This window comes from Papaver somniferum, chromosome 7 (assembly GCF_003573695.1).
Source record: "Papaver somniferum cultivar HN1 chromosome 7, ASM357369v1, whole genome shotgun sequence".
NCBI lineage: Eukaryota > Viridiplantae > Streptophyta > Magnoliopsida > Ranunculales > Papaveraceae > Papaver > Papaver somniferum.
Genome location: NC_039364.1, coordinates 232,094,304 through 232,114,993, shown reverse-complemented (window position 1 = coordinate 232,114,993; position 20,690 = coordinate 232,094,304). Strand labels below are relative to the sequence as shown.

The following is a 20,690-nucleotide window of genomic DNA, read 5'->3' as shown; positions in this document are numbered from 1 at the left end:
AATTTGCGTGAAATGGCCAAAAAAAAATAGTAAGGATGAAACTGATTTCATCCCAGCTTAAATTTAAAAAATAGCAAGGATGAAACTGGATACATCCTGTGTAAATTAAAAATAAGAAAAAATATTTGAAAATGGACACGATGAAACTGGTTACATCCTGCCTATTTTTACATTTTTGTCCATTTAAACAGTATCAAAATCTAACTGTCAATTTCACCCAAGAATTGTTGATTTTGGTCTTTTTAACCAATTTTGTGTTTTTTATAAGCGATGGCTCCGGTTACTAATACAATAAAACTTTCTTAAAATAATACTCGTTAAAATAATAATCTCTCTAAAATGATAAAATTCTTTAGTCCCAATTAGGCTTGGTCAGGCTAAATTTCTTCTCGCTAAAATAATAATCTCTGTAAAATAATAAATTTTCTCGGTCCCAAAATTATTATTTTAAAGAAATTTTACTGTATATATCGTCGTGTCAATGCAGTACATGAAGATTACAAATAGGTGATCAGGAGACAAATAGTAAACTAGGTCAAAGCCTCACAAAAAAACACTACAAGAGCTAAAGCAAACAACCATCAAAAATTCAAAACACAAGACTAACATAACTTGTAATACAAAAGGTCACTTGAAGTCTTGACCCTAACCGAAAAACCTCCATCATGGTTCTCCATCAAAACAAATTTGTGCTCATTTACGGTTATCAGCTAAAAGGCACAGAGGAACCTTCTTATGCGTTGTAAGTCCAAAAGCTTCACTCATATCAACATCCTCTATTTTCATCTCTGAAGGCAAGTTCCAGTCAAAACAAAGCAGTAAATTTGCAAGGACAAGTTCAACAAGCACCACCGAAAAGCTGATACCGGGGCATCCTCTTCTTCCACCTCCGAATGGTAATAACTCAAAGTCTTGACCCTTGTAGTCAATATTACTGTTTAAGAATCTTTCAGGATAAAATTCGTAAGGGTTTCTCCAATATTCTGGGTCCGTCGAAATAGCTTTTGCATTGATAAGAACGCTTGTTTTTATTGGAATGTCGTATCCGTTGATTGTGCATTTCTCTCGGGTTTCTCTTGGAACTAATAATGGCGCAGGAGGATGCAGTCTGAATGCTTCCTTAATCACTAATTTTGTGTAACTTAGTTTATGAAGGTCACTTTCATCTACCATATCTTTAAGTCCAGTTAACGATCTAACCTCTTCTTGAGCTCTCTGCATGACTGTCGGGTTCCTGATTAGCTCTGTCATAGTCCAAACCAGTGTCGCAGCAGAAGTATCAGTTCCAGCAACAAATGTGTCCTGTAAATTCCATTCAAAGTCATAAATGATCAGGAGATAATTCTTAATTGAAAGACCAAGAATCGAAGATAAGAGAAACGAAAACAAACCATGAGAATTCCTTTAATATTATCTCTAGTGAGGGTAATACCCTGACTAGGATCTTTTTGCACTCGTAGTAGAACGTCGACAAAGTCCTCCTCAACGCCAGCTTTTGATGATTTACTAATATGCTCATCGATTACATTATCATAGAATTCATCCATATGCCGAAAGTTCTTCTCCAGTTTCTTGTCTAATCCATCGAACTTATGAATCCAACTCATCCACGGGAACAAATCTGCAGTACTAAATCCAACAAGCAGATTTTGCGTTTCTTGAAGCGTCACGTAAATCTTGTTCTTGCCATCCTCTTCGTCTTGTGCGGTTTCGTACTTTAAACCAAAAGCAACTCGACAAACTACGTTGTTTATGAGGCAAAGCAGGATCTCACTTAGATTAACAGGAACCGAAGAAGAGGAAGATGTACGAATGAGATTAATTGCCAAGGCAACCTCTTCTTCTCTCACAGCTTGGTATGATAGAACTTTCTTGGCACTTAAAAGTTCCAAAACTGCAATCTTTTTGACTTCCCTCCAATACTCACCATAAGGAGAAAAAGATATATCGGAATAACCATACGAGAGTTTTGCCGGAGCATAAAACATGGGTCGGTTTGAGAACACAAGATCATGTGTTTTGAGGATCTTTTCAGCCAAATCTGCTGAAGAGACGACCAAAGTTGGAAGTGAGCCTAGTTTAAGAAACATCAAAGGTCCATATTCATTGGAAAGCTTTTGAAGTGATATATGTGGTAAGTCATTACCAAGCTGGTGCAAGTTTCCAATTAAGGGAAGCCTTCTTGGACCTGGTGGTAATCTCCATATCCCAGTTCTCTGTCTTCTCCACAACAGCACCAGCAAAGTTGCAGCAAAAACAAGAAGGAGAATCATGAAATGGTAGTAGTAGTCGTCGTAGAAATGAGATCTCATTGTAACAAGCTTTAGCAAGTTCTTCTTTCAGCTAGCTGGGTATTACATTAAAAAAGTAATGCATACTCAAATGTGGTTCGTATGTTATCATTTAAACTTATCTGTTCTAGATCATTCTCATTTTTTTTCTTTTGCCTCTAAAGCAATCCATACTCAAATGTGGACCGTACATTTACAAGAGATAAACCACTCAACCACCATGCATTAAAGCTCAGACCCCTCGTCCTCTTTTTTCTCATTTAAATATATATACAACAGTGTTCTGATCCAAAATAACTAGCAGATCAGCTGACACAAATTGATGTGACGAAAAAATTACACAGGGAGCTTATTTGAGCATGTGACTTGGGTTTAACTGGAAAGAGAGAGAGGTAAGTTGTTGGCTCTTTGGTAGTGGGACTTTTTTTTTTTGATCGGCTCTTTGGTAGTGGTACTTTAACCAAAATTGGAGAAATGATCCAATCTCCTTCGATCAATGGCTGGATTATCTCGTTGTCTCGCCGTATACTCTGCTGGAATCAATGGTTGCACAAGTATTTGGTAGATGTATAAAACGTTTTGTACAGACGTTATCTCTAGCGACTGGTAAATAATAGCAAGGATTGGCAATAACTTTGTACAAAACACTTGTGCAACATGTTATGTGCATGTTACTATGTTACAACGGTTGCACCAAATGTTTGGTACAGACATTGCAGCATTAGTGGTGGCACTAATTTTGCTGCATGCTCAAAATGGTTGCCCGGAACATTTAAAAAAAAAAATTTACAAGAGATAAACCACTCAACTACCATGCATTAAATATGACGTCAATACAAAATAAAAAACAAAAAAAAAGAAAAAGAAAATATATACATGAAGATTACGTGATGAGGAGTAGAGCTGGCAAACAAGCTGAAACCCGCGGGTTAACCCGTGCCCGGCCCGTAAAAACCCGAACCCGGTTCGGCCGGTTTCTAAACAAGACGGGTTCGGGTTAGAGAAATGACGGCTTGTGAATAAACGGGTTAACCCGTCCCGGCCCGTGAAACCGCGGGTACAACCCGTAAACCCGTCCACAATAACTAATTAGTAATTTTTATATAATCCTGTCCGTCGGATTATCTAGGATTAATCACATCCACACGATTAAGGTATAAAAGGCGAAACCCTAAAACTAAATGAAGAGATATCTTTCTTTTTTATCTCTCTCTTTTCTTCTTCTGCTCCTTGCCTCCTTCCCTTCTTTTGCGTTCTTCAGTTGTGAATTGAATCTCGGATAAACAATGAATCATTTGGCACGATTCTCTGGAAGCTAGGTCTTTATCTCTCTCAGGGTTTGTTATCTCCTTCATTCTCCGTTCCTTCTCATATCAATTATTATCCTTTTTATTTCCTTATACTACAGGGTTGCAGATTTGATATTGTTGATGTTTATTTTATTTTTTTGCAGTGCAAGTGAGAGATGAGCAGCTGCTGCGGCTGTCAAGTTTGAATCAAGAGAAATCAGAGATTTCGATTTGTAAAAGCGTGATCTGAGATCTGATGATGAATTAAATTCAAAAATCACGATAACCCTTTGATTCAGATTAAGTTTTTAGTACTTATACAGAGAGATCTCAACCGGTGTACAGTTTATCAATTTTGCTTAAGTGTGAATCTGGTGGTGTCTTTTATTCAATTCAAAGAAGAAGAAGTTTCTTTCCATAAACAAGTTATAATCTTCTGGTTCTTGGAGTTTATTTCGCAGGTGAAGTTTTCTTTTTAATTCGTTTTCTGGGTTTCTTGTTTCTGTGATGATCTTTCTGTTGACTATGAAGAAGAAGAAACTAGGGTTTTATGTTGTTGTGTTGAATCCACAGTATTCTTTTTATTCAAATTAGTTGGTAATTCATGCTGAAAGTGATGGTTCTGTTTGTATTGAGGAAGTACTTATTGAGAATGTTCTGTAGATAAATTGCTTGAATGAATGTTCAAACCAGTAAAACCCTAGAAATAGAGAAGATTAGTGAGAATGAATGTACTAATGGTAGGATTTTCTGTGCATACTTCACTACAGGGTGATAAGGGGCAAAGGGTTTTGAGATTGTGATAGCTTTGGATTTGTTCTGTAATTCATTGAATGGTTACTCAAGGAGAAACCCTCACCAAAAGCCTTTTGGTGTAGTTCGTATTAATCAGATGTTCATATTACATATAATTTGTAACTTATGGTTCTTTGCTCGCACGCATATGCACTCCTCGTATTTAGTAGGAAACTTGTGAGAAACTATAGTGAATAACAATGGGTGTGTTTATCTGATACAATGTGTGAGTGAAAGGTTGATATCAGTTTCTCGTCCCTGTAGTTTGCATTTTGTAGTATGTGAAACTAACTGTCGGTGGATTGGCCTTTTGGTCTGTTTAGGTAAATGTTACTAGACATCTATAGATCATTCTCGTGGACTGTGGTTGAGTACGCTTGTTCTGATTGCAACATGCCTGCTATGACAAAGGTCAGTATACTAATTTGACGCACTGGGTTCTTCTGTGAATTTCTTAGCTCTTTATTTATTCTTAAATCTTAATTTGAAACAGAGTTCTGAGCACCACAATTTTGGGAACATATTTGACAAGCTTACCGAAGAAATTGGAAGTCCAGTCGAATTTGAACTGCCAGACTGGGTAAAGGATCAGAATCCTAATACCTACACCTTCATAAGACGCAGTATCCATATAGTAGTTGAATAAATTAATATGCTCCGAATGAACTTCTTGGTGGAAATTATTTTGTGAAGGACAAAGACAATATCAGTATTAAGAGATTAAACTACATATGCTAATCCATACGTCTTTTTGCTTGTTTTATTTGTTTAAGAAAAGGTCTTTTTTATCTTCCTTTTCACGGGTTTTACCTTTTCTTCAAATAGCATACTGTATTTTGTGCTGGGATTAGCAGATAGTAGTGATGTCTTTCTATCTTTTGAAATTTTTTATAATTTAAATGATACAAAGTTTTTGTGATTGCCATTATTTGTTTGTTCTTCATTCTATCGGCATTGGATTGTAAATTTTGGCGTGTGACAGGCTGAAACTGTCAATGTGAGTATGTGAATGTTGAATCTGTTGATTGGATTGATTCATAAATCAGAGGAAACTCTGTCAAATCGGTTTCTGGTGAGTTGACTCACCATAAACGGGTTAACCCGTGAACCCGCAGGTTTAACCCGTTACGGGTGCGGGTTAAAGAAATGACCACCCGTGAAGAATATCAACCCGTGGGTTTTGACCCGTGTTAACCCGAACCCGTGTAACCCGTAACAAGCCAGCCCCGGCCTGCCCGTTTGCCAGCTCTATTGAGGAGACATATAGCCAACTAGCTCAAAGCCTCACAAAGAACACTGCAAGTGCTAAAGCAAACAACCATCAAAAATTCAAAAGAGTTAATTAGTATTTGGGTCCTAAGTTTTGGTACGTCTTTGCGTTTGGGTCTTAAGTTTGTCTATTTTAGTGTTTGGGTCGTTGACTCGTTAGTCAACTGGTCAACCGTTAACAGAGTTAGCATCCATTAGTAATAATGTTACATGTTTGCCATCGTCGTCTCCATCCCTACCATTGATATGTAACTTTTATCTCACCATGATATCATCCTTTAATAATCAGTTTCCGAAACTGATTTACACAGGGGCAAACTAACATACTCTTTATGAAAATCGGAATACAAAACCCCATCATAAGTTGTTCCATTTTTGATGAAAGTGGTGGTAGTCTTTTACAATTTTCATTTATTTTATCATCATCATCAATAAAGGATCTGCACTCGAGAATCTCCGATGGATATGGTTCACTAGCTGCTTTACCTTGGTTGGATGGGTTGGAGAGATTAAGTTGAGTAGGATATGAAACTGTAATTCAAAGTAATAAAGGATTCTTACAAACTATCTTTGCCCAGAAATATGTTGCTGTTGTTGCTGCCGTTGCTGCCGTTAATGTTAAAGATTAATGGTAGCCGATTTAGAGCTATTCATAGTTTTATTGGGATTAGAAAACATGGGTTTGTATCGATTTCGAAATTGCAGAAAACAGAGATATCAATTGCACACAAGCTGCTCGAGAAAATCCTTCACCGAGAGATGTAGTTTCCCATATAATCCACTCCATTGAAACACTCTATTAATTGTGAAGCTTTGATTTCTATTTGGATTTATCAAGAGGTGGGTGTAACATTTTATTTCTCCATCAATTTACTTATGTATTATTCTTTTCGAGTGCTTGGGATATATCTAATAAGTACGGGTTTGAGTGATGTAGGTATATGGTGGAGTCGGTAACTGGGGAGGAAGAATTTAGGTGGAGGAGAAGAGGAAGAAGACATGGATGTGGGTTTTTTCGTTCCTCCACTGTATAATTTTCCCAGAGTTAATTTTGACTAACGGTGTGACAAAACCGCAAGTTGACTTTGTTGGACTAATGGATCACGACCCAAATCCTAAAATGGACAAACTTAAGACCCAAACGCAAAGACTTACGACCCAAACACTAATTAACTCAATTCAAAACACAATACTAACATAACTTGTAATACAAAAGGTCACTTGAAGTCTTCACCCTAACCGAAAAAACTCCAGCATGGTTTTCCATTAAAACAAATTTCAAATTTGTGCTCATCATTTACTGTTATCAGCTAAAAGGCACAGAGGAACCTTCTTATGCGTTGTAAGTCCAAAAGCTTCACTCATATCAACTTCCTCTATTTTCATATCCGAAGACAATTTCCTGTCAAAGCAATACAGTAAATTCGCAAGGACTAGTTCAACAAGCACCGCCGAAAAACTGATACCAGGGCAACCTCTTCTTCCACCCCAAATGGTATCAACTCAAAGTCTTGACCCTTATAGTCAATATTACTGTTTAAGAATATTTCAGGACAAAATTCGTAAGGGTTTTTCCAATATTCTGGGTCGGTCGAAATCGCTTTTGCATTTATGAGAACGGTTATTTTGATTGGAATGTCGTATCCGTTGATTGTGCATTTCTCTCTGGTTTCTCTTGGAACTAGTAATGGTGCAGGAGGATGCAATCTGAATGCTTGCTTAATCACTAACTTCGTGTAACTTAGTTTATGAAGGTCAGTTTCTTCTACCATATCTTTAAATCCAATAAACGATCTAACCTCTTCTTGCGCTCTCTTCATGATTGTTGGGTTCTTGATTAGCTCTGTCATAGTCCAGACCAGTGTCGCAGCAGAAGTATCAGTTCCAGCAACAAATGTGTCCTGCAAAATCCAGTAGGGAGAACAGGTTAACAATCAAAGTGCAGGGGAGATAACTGAAAGACTAGAAATTGTAGATAAGAGAAAATAAAACAAACCATGAGAATTCCTTTAATATTATCTCTAGTGAGGGTAATACCCCGACTAGGATCTTTTTGCACTCGTAGTAGAACATCGACTCAACGCCAGTTTTCAATGATGATTTACTACTCTTTATATGTTCATCGATTACTTTATCATAGAATTCATCCATATGCCGAAAGCTCTTCTCTAATCTTGTGTCTAATCCATTGAGCTTGTGAATCCAACTCATCCACGGGAACAAGTCTGCAGTACTGAATCCACCAAGCAAGTTTATTATTTCTTTAGAAATCGAGTAAAATTTATTCTTGCCATCCTCTTTTTGTTCAGCTTCGTACTTCATACCAAAAGCAACTCGACAAACGACGTTGTTCATGAGACTAAGCATGATATCACTTAGATTAATAGGAACCGAAGTAGTGCGAATCAGATTAATTGCCAAGGCAACCTCTTCTTCTCTCACAGCTCGGTATGACAGAACCTTCTTGGCATTTAAAAGTTCCAAAACCGCTATCTTTCTGATTTCCCTCCAATACTCACCAATCACCACAAGGAGAAAAAGAAATATCAGAACAACCATAAGAAAGTTTCGTGGGAGCATAAAACATTGGTCGGTCTGAAAACACTAGACCATGTACTGTGAGGATCTCTTTGGCGATATCAGCTGAAGAGACGACCAAAGTTGGAAGTGAGCCTGTTAGAATACGGGCATCCAACTCAAAACCAATTGGCAATGAGTGGAGAGGCCCATAGAGTTATAAATCGCAGGATCTTAGATTGCCCATACTATGTGGGACTAATAATCTCAACACGCCCCCTCACGTGTAGCCTCGTTGGGTCTAACACGTGGACAATAAATCGGGTGACGCGGAGTAAAGGCGCGGTCAAATGACTCGTCGCAAATAGCCTGCTCTGATACCATGTTAGAATACGGGCATCCAACTCAAAACCAATTGGCAATGAATGGAGAGGCCCAAAGGATTATAAACCGCTGGATCTTAGAAACCCAGACAATGTGGGACTAATAATCTCAACACGCCCCCTCACGTGTAGCCTCGTTGGGTCTAACACGTGGACAATTAAATCGGGTGACGCGGAGTAAAGGCGCGGTCAATGATGACTCGTCGCAAATAGCCTGCTCTGATACCATGTTAGAATACGGGCATCCAACTCAAAACCAATTGGCAATGAGTGGAGAGGCCCATAGAGTTATAAATCGCAGGATCTTAGATTGCCCATACTATGTGGGACTAATAATCTCAACAGCTTGTTACAATGAGATCTCACTACTACGACGACTACGGCTACCATTTCATGATTCTCCTCCTTGTTTTTGCTGCAAGTTTGCTGGTGCTGTCGGGGAGAAGACAAAGAACTGGGATACAGAGATTACCACCAGGTCCAAGAAGGCTTTCCTTCATTGGAAACTTGCACCAGCTTGGTATAATGACTTACCACATATATCACTTCAAAAGCTTTCCAATGAATATGGACCTGTGATGTTTCTTAAATTAGGCTCTGTTGAGATTATTAGTCCCACATTGTTGGGCAATCTAAGATCCTGCGGTTTATAATCCCTTAGGGCCTCTCCACTCATTGCCAATTGGTTTTGAGTTGGATGCCCGTATTCTAACATGGTATCAGAGCAGGCTATTTGCGACGAGTCATTAGACCGCGCTTTTACTCCGCGTCACCCGATTTAATTGTCCACGTGTTAGACCCAACGAGGCTACACGTGAGGGGGCGTGTTGAGATTATTAGTCCCACATTGTTGGGCAATCTAAGATCCTGCGGTTTATAATCCCTTAGGGCCTCTCCACTCATTGCCAATTGGTTTTGAGTTGGATGCCCGTATTCTAACACAAGCTTTAAAATTATCAAGTTCTTTATATGGCCAATTTTTTTTGTAAAATATAAGTGATCAATTGACACAAAAAGATTGGAAATGGTTAGGGCCGAAAAGCCAAAAATATCCCTTCCTTTTAGTCCAATTAGTATAATTCTGTGTGTATCCTATCTTTTCAGGGGTATAATTAGAAAGCAAACTTTAATATAACATATCTAAAAATCCGTTCGAATTTTACAATTTTTATCTCGTTTGAAAGGTTATAAAAAAACTCTACGCAACAAGTACAAACAACAATATCAAATTTAGAGTTGTTACGAAAAAAATCGGAGGTATTTATCATTTTAGGCATAATTTTAGAAAATTAAATGTATATCCACAATGGATACATAATACTTTATATAACAAAATTTTGGTTTATGCATCAACTAATTTTCCGTTGCAACAAATAAAACGATGTACTTCCTTCGTTTCAAGAAAAATGGTACTTTCATTTTAGGCACAATTCTCGAAAACTGAATGCATTGCCATTATGCAAACCGCCACAAAGGATGCATAACACATCATGCAACCATATTTTAATTTATGGATCGACTAATTTTCTGTTTCAGAAAAAGTGATAGTCTCACATCCCGTTTCGGGGAAAAGTGATACTTTCGCTCCGTTTCGGGAAAAATGATACTTTCGCTCCGTTTCGGAAAAAATAATACTTTTGCTTCGTTTCAGAAAAAGTGATATTTTTTCTGAAACGGGGCGATAGTATCACTTTTTTCGTAACGAGACGAAAGTATCACTTTTTACGAAACGGGGAGAAAGTATCACTTTTTCTGAAACGGGGTGAAAGCATCACTTCTTTTAAAACGGGGTGAAAGTATCACATTTTTTTAAACGGGACGAAAATAGTCGTAGACAAACCCCATATTCAGATTCTTCTTCGATCGGCCTCCCACCATGACAATGGTCGTACTAGTCCACACTCGAATGTGGTCCGTCTCCGTGTGTATGTTATCATTTGAACTTATCTGTTCAAGGTCATTCTCATTTTTATTAATTTTATTTGTGAAAGCAATCCATGCACAAATGTGGTCCGTCCATTTATATGTGGTCAATTGCGTGATCTGTTGTGTAACCCAACCACCATGCGTTAAAGCTTAGACTTTTGGGACCTTCCTGTTTTTTTCTACTTTTGAAGGTGATTGAAGGTGAGCCAAAATCAACAAAAACACCGTTGAACCAAAATAACTAGCAGCATGCGACTAAAACACCATACAGGAAGCTAATTTGACTATGTGACTCCATTTAACCGTAAAGTGAAGGATAGGTAAGCGGTTGGCCTTGGATAATTGTAGGACCTGCAGAATCTCCTTCCTACCATTTGGCTTAGCTCCAGTTGGAAGGGAGTTCTTGGAAAACTTGGAGATTATCTAACTCCTTTAAAATCCTAAGCTTTTAAGGATCCACGTTCAACGGTGATCCTCACCCTCTCACAGAATTACTCCGTTTCACTTTTTCTCAAAGAAGAGAAAAAAAAGGAATTCCCATATAAGTTTCGCCCACAAAACATAAAACCGAAAAACCAAACTATATTTACTCAAAGGAGAATCAAAAATCTAAACAAAACCTCTCTTCCGTTATTCGATCTAGCTCCGCCTCCACCTCTTCTCCACCATCTACACATCTATATCATCCGAATATATTCGATCTCGCGTAAACCTAATTAACTCCTGCGATCTCCACTGCCAACTCCTTTCATCCTAATATAATCTGAGCATGCTTTTGATTTTCTATTTTTTGTGTGTGATTATATGGAATGGATTATAAATCAAAAATAATCAAGGTTACAATTTTATTTGTTTCATAGACCTAATTTTACATTTTTTTTCCAATTATTGATGTTGTTATTTTTTTGCGGATTTGATTTACAGGTATTCCTCTCTGCCCTGCAGGAGGTTTTTCTTTTTTTTTTTGTTTCTTAAACGACCAAAGGATTTACGCCCTTATCATATGGTTTTGTTTTGGACATTCAAACCCTTATCATATAGTCTTGTTTTGGACATTCAAAAGTAAGCAAATAGTATTAGGTTTTCGTCCATCCTCTGTTTTATCCTCTCTGGATTGCGTTTTTAGTTTTATGTATTGGCTTTAGCTTTTTAATTTTTAATGAATGTTGTTTTTAGTGAAATCAATAACTCCAATAGGTATGAGCACATTTTCTCTTATATTAGCTTTGTTTTTTGATTGATGTTATTGATTTTGTTGGAAGACGTTTATATTAGGACTTTGATTGTAGACGTAATCTTTCTTTAGTGATGTGATTTTGTTGCTAATCTTTCTTTGATCCCGTTCCAGTTTCTAAGGGCATGCCATGTAGTTTTAGTAGATAATGGCATTCAATACATGCAGTTAATGGGTGAACCTAATGTTTGGGGTTTTGCCATCTTTATGTCCTATGATATTACTAAACATGTGATTTATTTTTGGTTCTGTTTCGTCAAATCTTTCAATTTATTAGGTGGTATTTTGTTTTGAGTTAGCATTTGATTCTATCTACTTTTGATATATACATAGATAAAGCTCCCTCTATTTTACTAACATTCATTATTGAGGTACAACTTTTAAATTGGTAGAAGTCTGACTGAGATTATGTTTTCATTTTGGTTTCGGATATCGTAGCAATTATTGTGCATCCTAAATGGGGGTAAAACTCTTTCAACCTATGGGTAGAACGTTGCCGTAATGCTCGAATTGTTGAATCTGATGAAAGACTGATAGGAATGGAGCCATAGAAGATTCTATTTACGTTTTGGTTTCTTTATAATTTATGTTATATGTAATTCAAATGCTATTGAGTTTAAGTTGGTTCACTTGGCTTTCCTTTTGCAAGATTTGATTGACTGTTTGATTGAGAGAACAAATTTTGAGAGGACATAATTCAATTTTTGGGTACAGTTGCTAGATTTTCTTTTCGATCAAACGGGTACAATAGGAAGACTTTGTTGTATATTGTTTCAGCTATTTTTATCATGTAAATTTATTTAAATGCATGTGTTACTGTGATACTATGAGTTTGGTGTGTGCTTAACAGTTCTTGGGATATGGAAAACCAGAATAAACTCAGACGATCTGCCCACAGAACCTGAAGCTACTTTTGTTGGTGTTTTTGCAGAAAAGATTCCAGTGGAATTAAAGGTGCAATACGGATACTTCTAATACAGTGATTCACTCTCCTGATGGAAACTATGTGCCCAGTTGTTAATTCCTAACTTACATGGGAGCCTGAAAATGTTAGCCGCTCTGATATCTACATCAAACTCTACAGGCAAGCTATCTTGAGTTCGTTTGTACCACTTCTTTCGTATTCATCATTGGTCTTCGCAGACCAAGACCAACACCATTACCGCCACTCTTTAGAAGAAGAATTACAGAACAAGACCAACACCTTTACCACTATTATTTTAGTTTTTAAAAAGTCAAAAATTTGACTTATTGGAGAACTGTATTAGAAGGATATTGATTGCATTGTAATTAATGTCAAACCCCGGATCAGATGCCCAATCTCAGACTTCTCTGGAAAACCCCCATGCCACAAAACAGGATTCAATCCTTTGCATGAAGGATATGCCTTTGCTTCTGAAACCAGGTGTTCGTGAAAGCAGGATGATGACATCGTGAGACGAGCTTCGTGAAAGCGTGACCCTTTCAGCCTGGTAAAGCAAGATGTGCATTACACCTATTGGTTCGACCTCTCACACATAGCTTCGCGCTTCGACGAGCGAAAGCGAGCCATCGGTCTACGGGTTTCTTTGGTGTTTATGGTGGTTATGAAAATCAATTTTTTATTTGATAATAATTTATCTTTGTAGTTTTAACATATTTAAATGGATGTAGCTGCTAATAACGAATTTTGGACCACTGTTCCACAGAAGTTACACCACATTGACGGATAACACTTCTCAAAAATTTAGCAAAAAGGGAGTCTACGTACCAGGTAAATCATTTTATGCATAAATTTTCGCCAAATATAGTTATCGCAAAGTTTCATATGCGCTGAATTTGATGTTGTGTGCATGTATGCAAGATTTTAACATGCAGGTGTAATCGGTGATGAAAAACAGGTTGACACTGTCCAAAACTCTCCCATGTTTGTCAGTTAAAGACCTATGTGAAAGATTATGGGAGAAATTCACAAGTACAAATTACCACCAACCAAGCCAATGGTTGTAGAGTCCTTCTCTCAATACCCACCTCTTGGAAGTTTCGTTGTTACGGACATGAGGCAGACAGTTGTTGTTAGTGTCATCAAGGAAGTTGAGAAAAAGGACCCAACAGGAGCCAAGGCTACCAAGTCTGCTGTCAAGAAGAAGTAAAGTGTTCCAGTAAGTACATCGACTGTAGGAGAAACTGTTTGTGTCCAGGTGCGTGCTTTTCGTTACAGTTAGTGCTATCATTATAATTAACCTTCAGAATATCTATTTTTCTTTATTGGTTTCCTGAAAGTTGCAAAGATCTGTGACGTTGCCCAAGTGCACCTATGGCATACAAAACAGAGAACGGTAATATGTCCCAGAAGGCAGGGATAATCCATGCAGTCTACCACTGCTCATGAGTCTGCCACTGCTTATCGTACACGTGATTTTCCTTTAGGTGGAGCTACAGAAAAATAATAGTTAAATATGAACTTGAATTACAATAAAAAAATTGTGTCTACTAAGCTAATGTATTTTATACTACTTTTTCTCATACTTAGTTTCTCCTTTTCAATCTTAGGTCATAATGAACGCGACCCCAACAACAAAAATTCTGGAAGACTTTTCAAGAAACTTAGCTCCAGTTTAGTAATTTAAGTTCTTAGTTTCTCACTTAAATGAAATGATACAAAGTGGCTTTTATGGAGTATCAACGCCAGTCCACTTCTTCTTAGAAAGATGATCGGTAGACTTGGCTTCGCAGGTACATACATTTCTCTTTTGCATATCCTATCTATATTTGTATTCGTTCAAGTGGAAAATGAGTGCCTGGAGTGTTGAACTTAGATGTTGCACTTTCTTTGATCCTAAAGTCCAGGTTCTAGGGGCATGCCATTGTAGTTTTAGCAGATAAATGCATTATGCACGTGAGTTATTTGGTGAATTTAATGTCGATCTATTGACGTTTTATGATATGATTGGAATTCCACTTCATGTCCGATATATACACCTTTCCTTTTTTCTTTAATACAAAGAGGTAGATAAACCCCCCTTAATTTCACTAACATTTTTATATTGGTAGTCTATCTGAGGTTATGTTTACATTTTGGTTTCGGATATTGCAGCGATTTGTACATCCTAATTGTGGGAAGAACTTTGTATGTATTCACTCCTTTCCTATCCATCATTTCTCTTTTAAGACAGACTGAATAATTTACTGATATTTTTGTATGGCCATTTTTGAGATAATTAAGCTACTTTTGGTATGTAGATTATCACATCAACAACTCATGTACTCATTTTAACAAATTAACATACATTATTTGTTTTTATGCTGTGATTGTGATTCTTATTCGTTTCAAAATCGAGTAGCAGCAGCATCCTTGATAATTATCCGAACAGAGTCTCCAATGCAGATTTTAACAAGTTAAGTTGTATCGCCACAGTTGTATTATGGAGGTATGTGCAGGAACACAAGCACAGAGGTAGTCATTAAGGCTAACTGTCTTGGTGTTTATACAAGTCTTCGAGAGCAGCCAAAGAGTAATATGGCTTTTATAGTGCAGTTTAGTTTACCACTGTTTTGGACTCATCTGATTCGTGATAAATTGTGTAACATGTACGAGTGAACAAAAAAAAGTTGAAAAATCAAAATTGAGTGAATTGAAAATTTTATTGGACATCTCCAGCTTGCTTGGATTTTCCTTTTCGGAACAACTATGGATGCCATGTTCTTTTTCTTGATTTTTATGAAACTAGACATGAATTTTTCGTGTATGTTCATGGAGATTATGTGAAAATCATGTTAACAACATTAGTTATTGGGTTACTGGAAATTCTGTCCAAGACCGGATAAAATATGGATTATTATTTGACGGCTGCAACGACAAAGTGTACAAGATCATCTGTTTATCAACCTAAGCTTGGGATTTAAGATATGAGAGCTTAAACTTTGAATATGTCTCAAATATTGGAAGAATATCATGATGTTCGGGGGGGGGGGGGGGGGGGGGGGGGGCGTCAAAGACCCGCTACAGGGAAACACATGATTTTGTCAAGTACTCCCTCCAATTCCATTCACTTTACTTGCTTTTTTAGGGTTTTTTTTGTGTTCAAATGATGATAGTTTTAGTATTTTTCCCCCATTCTCACTAATTTACCTATGCTTTGGAATCACACCAAAGAGTTAATACTCATCGTAATCAATACAAACAATTACTTTAATATTAAGATATACCCCTGGAGGATTATACTCAATCTTGGATTATTTGGTAGATAGTATCGGACTGGGGGCGAGGCGAAGCCGAGCTTTACCAAATCAAATGAGGACTGGGGCGAGGCGAAGCCGAGCTTTACCAAATCAAATGGGGACTGGGGCGAGGCGAAGCCGAGCTTTACCAAACACAAAATATGGTTCAAAGAAAGAGGCATTGATGCATTGTATTTGTAGTTTGTAGTTGTCGATTGAATTGAATTGGTGAACCAAGTTTACGCCTGGGCACAAAATCTAGTAAGGGTTTTAAAATGACAAATAGAGCTGGAAATTTCATTGTAGAAAATAATCATCTTAGGTAGAATTTTGATCCAGGGTTAAAATGGTCATTTTATAAAATTTTCAAATCAGTGGCACAATGGACATTTCACCACATCCGGACCAGGGTTGAAATAGTCATTTTCACAGACTATGGGATATTTGTTATATTTATTTTTGATAAGGATAGTCAGGTCATTTTCACAATCTCCGGGATATTTAATACATTTATTCGGATAAGGGTAGTCTGGTCATTTTCATAATTTCAGAAATATTTGATACACTTATTCAGGTAAGAACTGTCTAGTCATTTTCACAGTTTCTGGAATTTGTTGCACTTATTCAGGTAAGGGAAGTCTGGTCATTTTCACAAATTCCAGAATATTTGCTACGTTTATTCCGGTAAGGGTAGTTTGGTCATTTTCACAGTCTCCGAAATATTTTACAGTTTCAGTAATTCGGACCTCAAACGGTAAAATATGATATTATACATCTTCAGTTCATCGAAATGAGAAACTCAAGTCTAAATCTAGCAATCTATGAACCTGAGACGGTAAAATATGATATTCTACATCTTCAATTCATCGAAATGAGAACATCAAGTCTATCTGTAGCGAACTCTGAACCTGAGATAGTAAAATATAATATTCTACAACTTCAGTTCACCAGAATGAGAAACTTGGTATGCGTACCATTTCTGGTTCACGAGCAACAAACTTTTTATGGTATTCATACCGGGTACGCGTACCAAAAAGTTGTTGTCAACATATAGATATGCCGGTACGTGTACTGGGTACATGTAAAACGGCTTCTGACCTATAAGATATGAAATTTTCAAAATTCTACCTAAGATGATTATTTTCTAAAATGAAATTTCCAGCTCTATTTGTCATTTTAAAACCCTTACTAGATTTTGTGCCCGTGCTACGCCTGGGCAACTTCTCAAACTTGGTTCACCAATTCAATTCAATCGACAACTACAAACTACAAATACAATGCATCAATGCCTCTTTCTTTGAACCATATTTTGTGTTTGGTAAAGCTCGGCTTCGCCTCGCCCCAGTCCCCATTTGATTTGGTAAAGCTCGGCTTCGCCTCGCCCCAGTCCTCATTTGATTTGGTAAAGCTCGGCTTCGCCTCGCCCCAGTCCCGATACTATCTACCAAATAATCCAAGATTGAGTATATATCCTCCATGGGGTATATTTAAATATTAAAGTAATTGTTTGTATTGATTACGATGAGTATTAACTCTTTGGTGTGATTCCAAAGCAGAGGTAAATTAGTGAGAATTGGGGAAAAATACTAAAACTATCATCTAATTTGGAACACAAAAGAAACCCTAAAAAAGCAAGTAAATTGGAATGGAGGGAGTACTTAACAAAATCATGTGTTTCCCTGTAGCGGGTCTTTGGACCCCCCCCCCCCCCCCCCCCCCCCCGAACATGATGATATTCTTCCAATATTTGAGACATATTCAAAGTTTAAGCTCCCATATATTAAATCCCAAGCTTAGGTTGATAAACAGATGATCTTAAAACCCTTACTAGATTATTTTTTCGCATTACGTGAACTGGTATACATACTGTCATGTATTTAGATTTACGATAGTTCTATATTTCTCTCCAAATCAATTCGAAATATTCCCAAATCAATGACACATATCACTGTTTCAGGCTATTTTAGAATGATAATCTTGAATCAAGATTTAGATTATGAACAATAAATTGTTCTTAGCCGAAATTCATCGAGTATGAACAAATGTTCATTAAAAATCTGTTATTCCACATCTTCGTTTCTTCAGAATGAGGAACAGAAGTTTGTATCTAGTAATCTCTGAACCTATGATGGTAAAATATGTTATTCCACATATTCGGTTCCTTGGAATAAGGGACTGAAGTATATATCTACTGACATTAGAAATCATCGGGATCTACGACTATGAACATAAGTGTAAATTGTATTTCATGTTTTTTCTCGACAGTAAATATTTAAGAGATTGAGTTGGAGTGAAAGAATATAACCATAGAAAATCAAAGAACGTGAACTTAATGGGAAACGGAAGATAATCGAGACAAACCCTAATAAGTGTAACCTTTGCGGATCAATGAGGTTCGAGGAGGCTAAACATTGGAAAATCAAACCATTATCCTGATGTTATTCAGTCATTTAATATTAAGACTGGACGAACTTTTTTTGTGGAGTTAATTTGGGGATGTTTGGGAAAAATGCGCAATGAAAGAGGAAGAAATAGAAAAGCATGTTGCTAGCTCTAGGTTATATCAATAACCTATGTTGTATGTCATGATTATATTGAAATATGGTTGGTAGAAAAAAATATCACCTTATTATTAATATGTCAGTTTGTTTGCCTTGTATTTTGGGTGGTGGAAAAGACTTGGGCACCGATAGCTACATCAAATCTGCGAGCACCACCAGACTAAACGGAGCCGGTTCGTGTTCCGATGCGATAATTTCAAGAGACAGTTTTATTTATTTACTTTGATGCTCGAGAAAATGGGTGACAGTATGGCACAAATATTAATTGGTGCCAGTATAAAACTTTTGTACAAACGTTACCTCCTGATTCTCCACCGACTGGTATATATCAGCAAACAATGGCACTTAACAATTTAAAAAACACTTGTGCAACATGTTAGGAACATATTACAATGTTGGGTACATACATTCAAATTATCACCAACAATTAGCAGCATCGGTAGTGGCACTAATTTTGCTACATGCTCCAAATGGTTATGCCGAGCGTTTGAGTCTGTTTTGTACAAACAGTGGCTCCAATTGTTGGTATATATTGTCGATACAATGATCTCATCGACATTAAACAAGTTATTTACAAAACAAAAGTTACATTATTTTTTTTGGAAATATGAAAATATATACGTTGAAATTTACAAATAGGTGATCAGCAGACAAATAGCAAGCAGACTGGAAGGAATTTGCAGTCAACATATACGATAATCATCTAAAAGACAAAGAGGAATCTTCTTATGCATTGCCAGTCCAAAAGCTTCACTCATATCAACATCCTCTATTTTCATCTCCAAAGGCAATTTCCAGTCAAAACAGTGCAATAAATTTGCAAGGACTAGTTCAACAAGCACCACCGAAAAAATGATACCGGGGCAGCCCCTTCTTCCACCCCCAAATGGTATCAACTCAAATTCTTGACCCCTATAATCAACATTATTGTCTAGGAATCTTTCGGGACGAAATTCTTCTGTGTTTTCCCAATATTTTGGATCTGTCGAAATTGCTTTCGCATTGATGAGAACACATGTTCTGGTTGGAATGTCGTATCCGTTGATTGTGCAGTTCTCTCTGGTTTCTCTTGGAACTAATAATTGTGCAGGAGGATGCAGCCTAAATGCTTCTTTAATCACTAATTTCACGTAACTTAGTTTGTGAAGGTCACTTTCTTCTACCATATCCTTAATCCCAATTTCGGATCTAACCTCTTCTTGCGCTCTCTTCATAATTGCTGGGTTCCTGATTAGCTCTGTCATGGTCCAAACCAATATGGCAGTAGAAGTATCAGTTCCAGCAACAAACGTGTCCTGTGAAATCCGTCGCGGTGAACTAGTTAAAAATGATCAAAGTGCAAGGAAGATATATAATTGAATGATCAGGAATCGAAGACAAGAGAAACCAAACAAACCATGAGAATTCCTTTAATATTATCTCTAGTGAGGCTAGAATCTGCTTGAAGTCGTAGTAGGACGTCGACCAAGTCCTCAACGCCAGTTTTCGATGATTTACTACTGTTAATATGTTCATCGATCACTTTATCATAGAATTCGTCCATATGCCGGAAGTTCTTGTCTAATTTCGCATCTAATCCATCGAACTTATGAATCCAACTCATCCACGGGAACAAGTCTGCAATATTGAATCCAGCAAAAAGGTTTACCGTCTCTTGAAACACCGTGTAAATCTTATTCTTGCCATCCTCTTCGTCTTCAGCTTCGTACTTCAACCCAAAAGCAACTCGACAAACTACGTTGTTTATAAGACAAAGCAGGGTCTCGCTTAGATTAATAGGAACCGCAGAAGCCGAAGAAGTACGTATGAGATTAATTGCCAAGTCAACCTCTTCTTCTCTCACAGCTCGGTATGATACAACCTTTTTGGCACTTAGAAGCCCCATAATTGCTATTTTTTTTATTTCCTTCCAATAGTCACCATAAGGAGAAAAAGTGATATCTGAACAACCATAAGAGAGTTTTCCGGGAGCATAGAACTGTTGGTTAAACTTCAACATAGAAGTCACTAACAAGCTGGTTAGGACAAGATTAGGAAATTGATGTAATCCTAAGGGAATTAGAAGTCATCTAGTTCTAAGAAAAGGAAAGACATGTAATAAGGTAATAGGACTAGGAAAATGAATTCATAGTTCTATATATATATGATCACCAAAGTTGTGGTTGATCATATGAGCAAGATTAGAGCTTGTGTTTAGTTTTGAGAGATTTTCTAAACATCAATAA

General features: G+C 37.1%; 3 protein-coding genes and 1 long non-coding RNA gene across 13 annotated transcripts; 1 reads left to right on the top strand and 3 right to left on the bottom strand.

The window, feature by feature from the left end:
• Positions 1-693: 693 nt before the first annotated feature.
• Positions 694-2,312, bottom strand: LOC113296106 (cytochrome P450 71A9-like). The gene is made up of 2 exons (XM_026544443.1): positions 1,392-2,312; positions 694-1,302 (listed from the first exon to the last, which is right to left on the bottom strand). The coding sequence occupies exons 1-2, from the start codon at positions 2,310-2,312 to the stop codon at positions 694-696; spliced, it is 1,530 nt and encodes a 509-aa protein (XP_026400228.1).
• Positions 2,313-6,937: 4,625 nt separating this feature from the next.
• On the bottom strand, positions 6,938-8,203 carry LOC113296105 (cytochrome P450 71A9-like). Its single transcript, XM_026544442.1, has 3 exons — positions 7,682-8,203; positions 7,094-7,545; positions 6,938-7,046 (listed from the first exon to the last, which is right to left on the bottom strand). Exons 1-3 carry the CDS (start codon positions 8,201-8,203, stop codon positions 6,938-6,940), a joined length of 1,083 nt encoding a protein of 360 aa, XP_026400227.1.
• Positions 8,204-10,959: 2,756 nt separating this feature from the next.
• LOC113299826 lies at positions 10,960-15,362 on the top strand. Of its 10 annotated transcripts, none has more exons than XR_003335213.1 (3): positions 10,960-11,306; positions 12,636-13,457; positions 13,548-15,362. It is a non-coding gene; the product is annotated as an uncharacterized LOC113299826 (long non-coding RNA). The 10 variants fall into 10 exon arrangements; XR_003335210.1 differs by having other exon boundaries at positions 10,960-11,667; XR_003335211.1 differs by having other exon boundaries at positions 10,960-13,284; positions 13,393-13,457; positions 13,562-15,362.
• A 3,786-nt stretch (positions 15,363-19,148) lies between these two features.
• LOC113296104 (cytochrome P450 71A9-like) lies at positions 19,149-20,350 on the bottom strand. The gene is made up of 2 exons (XM_026544441.1): positions 19,862-20,350; positions 19,149-19,760 (listed from the first exon to the last, which is right to left on the bottom strand). Exons 1-2 carry the CDS (start codon positions 20,348-20,350, stop codon positions 19,149-19,151), a joined length of 1,101 nt encoding a protein of 366 aa, XP_026400226.1.
• Positions 20,351-20,690: the final 340 nt, after the last annotated feature.